Source organism: Fulmarus glacialis, unplaced genomic scaffold, assembly GCF_000690835.1.
Source record: "Fulmarus glacialis isolate BGI_N327 unplaced genomic scaffold, ASM69083v1 scaffold36389, whole genome shotgun sequence".
NCBI lineage: Eukaryota > Metazoa > Chordata > Aves > Procellariiformes > Procellariidae > Fulmarus > Fulmarus glacialis.
This window is the reverse complement of record NW_009231998.1, coordinates 8,101-13,085: the sequence shown is the minus strand read 5'-3', so window position 1 is coordinate 13,085 and position 4,985 is coordinate 8,101. Positions and strand designations below refer to the sequence as shown.

The window sequence follows — 4,985 nt, the reverse complement described above, 5'->3', positions numbered from 1 at the left end:
TGGTACGGAGGGGACATCTCCTGCAAGCTCCTCAACTTCCTCAAGCTCTTTGCCATGTACGCGGCCGCCCTGGTGCTGGTGGTCATCAGCCTGGACCGGCACGCGGCCATCCTCCATCCCTTCTCCCGCGCTCGCCGCCGCAACGGACTGCTGCTCCGCGCCGCCTGGGCCGGCAGCGTGCTCCTGGCTTTGCCCCAGGTAGGGCTCGATGCCCTCCCCGTGTGGTTTGCCCAGGCTGGGGTGGTTTTGGAGACGGGTTTCCCCATCCCAGCAGCCCCAACAAGTCCATCCCAATCCACGGGCTCCACCACCACCGGATTGGCTTTGCTGAGCGAAGTGGTGTGGTTCCTGCGTTGGGTGCTCAGCGCTGCTTTGCACCTTCCTTATAGCACCCGTTCACTGCAACACCATCAGGGTGTTATGCTAAGGGCTGGGAAAAAATTGTGCCCGCTATTTTTTATTCCTCATGCACATGGTTATCTTCTCCTAAAAATGCATCACTGCACCACTGCAAAACATGTTGGAGCAGATCAAGAGAAACCTGAGCAGTTCCTGACAAAAATAACATTTGGTATGGCCAGAAAATGGGATTTCACAGCCGTCAGCTCCCACCCATCCTGGCCATAGCCATGAGTTAGGTGCCCAGGGCGCCTCCCCCAGTCCAACAGTGGCCAGGAGGTGCTCTCCATGCACAGCCAGGAGCATCTGCAGGACGTGATGCCCTGCTCCAAAGCCTCTCTGAGTTATTATTTGGTTCTCCATTTCAGCTTTTCCTTTTCCACCTGCACACTGTCCCGGGAGGGAACTTCACCCAGTGCGTTACTCACGGGAGCTTCCGAGCGCATTGGGAGGAAACCGTCTACAACATGTTCACCTTCACCACCCTCTACATCACCCCCCTGAGCGTCATGATCATTTGCTACATCCGGATCATTTGGGAGATCAGTAAGCAACTAAAGATCAATAAAGGTAAGCAGGTCCCAGCCCTTTAGTGTCCACCAGTGCGTTGTTGGGTCTGTCCCAAGACCCTTTGAAGGGTAACCCAACTAAGGGGTTTTACACAAACTTCTCGACCCTCTTCCTTGCTGTCTTCTGCTTCCTGTGGGCCACGGACCAGGCCATGAGATGGTCTCCCCTCTCTGGCAGAAGCACAGTCATGGATGGTTATGTTCTCCTGGTTTTCTCCCATCTCCAGCTATCCTTTTGATTCTCCCTGGCAGGTTTGATAAGAAATCAAAACGACCACATCTCCAGGGCACGCATGAAGACTCTCAAGATGACCATAGTGATTGTTGCCACCTTCATCATCTGCTGGACCCCATACTACCTCCTGGGCTTGTGGTACTGGTTCCAGCCAGCCATGATCCAGAAGATGCCAGAGTATGTCAACCACAGCTTCTTTCTCTTTGGCTTGCTGCACACCTGCACCGACCCTGTCATTTATGGACTGTACACCCCCTCCTTTCGGGAGGACGTGCAGTTGTGTCTCAGGGGCATTGAAACAGCCATTACCAGGCACGAGAGACACAAACCCGTCTCCATCTCGGAGAAGAACATCAAGGATGGTGCTGTAAATGGTGGGGTGGCATCAGGGGGCTCCAATGGGACAACTGTCAACACGGTCTGCTGAAGAGATGTACCCACAAGGAGATGGGAGGCACAGCTTTGGGGGCTGCTTTGTCCCATAGGATCATTCTGGAGGCTGTCATAAGGAGGTTTGCCACCCAGCTTTGGTGGGTGAGGGTCTCTGGCCAGAAACTGGGAATGTGTCTCCTGCCTCTACTCAGGGTGAAAAACATTTGGGGGTATTTATGGTTGTTATTCCATATTCTGGCAGCCCCGTGGCAACTAGAAAACCATCCTTTTTGTACCCTACGCATGCTCTAGCCCTGATTCTGGGATCAAGTATCTGCCAGCATCGACCCCTAAGAGGAGACATGTTGGCTCCTCCGTGGTCCAGGGCCACATCTCCCAGGGTAGCCAATGTATAAGTGCCCTATGCACCTACACCGAAGTGCGGAGCTGCAGAGATGCACAGCGCTATGTGGTGTCACCCTGAGAGGCTGCAAAGGTGCCATCACAGGCTTTTACTCCATTTTCTCCACCCGCTGTAGGAAAGGCTCTTTGGAAATTTTGGCTCTCCTGGCTCCGAGCCTACCTGGTTCTCCCATGGCCATGTGTGAAGCCCTGGGAAGGATGTAAATCTTTAGGGAGTGACTAATGCAAGGACATCAGTCCCTCTGGGCTGCCTCCACACTGGGGGGAGAAGGTGCTGCAGGGATGGAGGGGCTTGGGCAAGAGGGGTATGAAGAACTGCAGTGGGATGGGATGGGATGGGATGGGATGGGATGGGATGGGATGGGGTTTCTTCTCCCTTTTGGAGCCAGCCAGAAGGGAAAACAGTCCCCGCTGCCTTGTTCTGGCGTGCAGTATGAACACATCCTTACATAGCAGCTCTTTGGGACAGAGGGTTGACCAGGCGAGAGAGTGTTTGGGGTAACCAGGGGGTGAGAACCGACACTGCCCAGCCCCTCTTGACTCTCTCCAGGGCAGGAGCTGGCAGGGCTCAGACCACGCGCTGGGCTGTCCCCAGCAGCTGGCACGGGCTAATAGGAGCAAACCCCACATTTTCTCCTCTCTGTTTTCCCCTCTCTCGTTTATACACATTTTCTTTACCTTAATGGCTGGACCCAACACCAGCATCTCATCTCCGCCCCCAGTGGGGTGGGTGCAGCCAGGTGATGCCTGTGGTGTCCCAACGAGGAAGGTGATGGGAAGCACCTGTGGGTGAAGGGGCCCATCAGCACCCACCTGGCACCCACGGGTGCTGATGGTCTTTGGCTGCACTGCGAGGGGAAGGGAGGCTGCTGGAGGGGATCAGCTGAGCTGTGGTGAGTGAAATGGGTTTTTTTGCCTTTCGCCAATGTGCCTGAAGTTGCTTGTGAAGGTAGAGGCCTCTTCTCTGGGTGTGGGTTTGTTGAAGGAGGTGGCTTTATTGAACTGTGTTGTTCCCTTTCATGCAACTAGAAGTAGTAGATTATTTGTTCGTTATGTGCTGATTGTTGTTAAATGCAGTTTTTGCTTTTGAAGAGGAATTTAGTTTTGAGCCACTGGGTTGTTTTTTTTTTTTTTTGGTTTGTGAAATCTTTGGGTAGCTCAGGAGCTCTGGACTTGGCAGGAGGCAGCTCCCTGGGCATTTCTGTGACCACTGCAGCTTTGAATGAGCATCTGGACTTTATCAGGATGAAAGAGCTTTGTTTTAAAAACAATTCTTAACCTGCTGTGGCTGCCTGTGTAGGGGAGCTGGTTTTTTTTCCTCCCCCCACGAAATCTCCTTTGGGTACCGAGGGGATCCCTGTCTCCAAGAGGGGATGGATCGGTCAGAAAGGATCTGGACAGTCTCCCAGTGCCCCAGCTAACAAATTATTAAAATTAGAGAGGTGGCAAGTGGTGTTTGTAGGTTGGCTGAGGCTGGGCAGTGACGATATGGGAAGCCACGGTGCTCAGGGTGATGCCAAGCTGTGGACGGGTCTCGAGCACTTGCCTTTCCCCATGCTAACTATCGTTTATGCTAAACATGCTGCCCAAAGGAGAAAAAAATTCAATTAGAGCTGCAGGAGCCCAGACCGGCTGGTGGGGATTAGTGTGAGTCCTTTAGGAAGCATCCAAACTCCAATGAGATGCATAATCGCCGTTTGGCTTTCCTGGACTCATTCTGCTCAAGGTTAATTACGCAACGCTAATGGGAGCGGGGCTCGCTGCTGCCAGGTTGGCTGGGCTCGACCGGTGGAAATAAGCGTTTCTTGTAAGGTGATGGGAATGACTTGTGGTAGGGGAAGCTAATTTATTCCTCAGACACTCATTTGGTCTCACTGTTTATATTACTGATGATGGCTAATGGGAGGCAGACCTTGAAGGTGTGTTGGTTTTCTGGAAAGCCTTAAATAAGCAGGAAAGTGTCTTTAATCTCCTAAGAACATTCTTCATCTGCTTTCCGCTGAGTGGGAGAGAACAGGTCCAGCGTTGCTCACGCACTTTAGGCCATTTGTCCCCTCTTGTACAGCGGCAGGAGAGCTCGGAGATCTTCTCTGAGGAGCAAGAAGCATTTTTACCCCGGTGGGAGGGACCCATGGGTCTGGTGAGAGGGCAGAAACAGGTTTGGCTTTAGATGAAGAGCAGGAAAATCAGAATGCTGGCAAGGATACATACCTTGGTCCTTGGGGGCAGCACGGCACATCCCTCGGGATGCTCGCAGGCACTCCAGCGCTGCTCCTTCTGCTCGCCTCTTGATACCTTCCCTCCCGTTGCTGGTGCTCGAGGCTGACATTTTGGGAAGCCCGGAGCGTGGGCAAGGTACCCAAAGTGACAGCTTTCACGGTAGAAGGAAAATGTCACTAGAGGAGCGTGCTGGCAAGCCGTGCGCCCAACGCGCGTGGGAAGGGGGAGCGAGCAGGCGGGCAGCACCTCCCTGGGGGGAGCTGGGGCAGCCGCCGGCTCACTGGGGATCGACCCGGGTCTGCGTCCTGCCAGAGGTGGACCAAAGCCCAGGCCTGGTTTGAATGTCCCTGCGTTTCTGATTCTGCATTTCTTAAATCCATTTGTACCTTAAGAGAGCAAAAGATTTTTGCATCACTCATCAGGAACGCGAAAGCCGGAGCCTGGCTCCTCTCCGCCCGGGGGGTGATCCTGCTTTCTGCCGTGGTTGCCTCTCTCCCCACATTGCCTCAAACCCAGGTCTCCAACAGCACCTGCCCTCCTCCTCAGCTGGCTCCTGAGATCTCTCCACATATATATTTATTATCTATTTCCCCTTATGGAAGGAAAATTCTCCCACTTCCCCAAAATCTGCCCGTTCCACCCGGGAAACACCAGCTGCCACGCTTCTCCTTGCAGTCACAGCAGGGTCGGATCTGTCTGACTGGGTAACAGTTCCTTAATATTCACCACAGTAATGTAACGAATGTATTAATAAGCACAGGTAGCTC

At 53.4% G+C, this 4,985-nt stretch overlaps 1 protein-coding gene across 1 annotated transcript; it reads left to right on the top strand.

Annotated features, from left to right (window-relative positions):
- Positions 1-6: 6 nt before the first annotated feature.
- LOC104081870 (gonadotropin-releasing hormone II receptor-like) lies at positions 7-1,630 on the top strand (the record flags this gene model as incomplete). Its single annotated transcript, XM_009584759.1, has 3 exons — positions 7-198; positions 768-969; positions 1,221-1,630. Coding segments are annotated over 3 exons (804 nt in total), but the record flags the coding sequence as incomplete, so codon positions are not given.
- Positions 1,631-4,985: the final 3,355 nt, after the last annotated feature.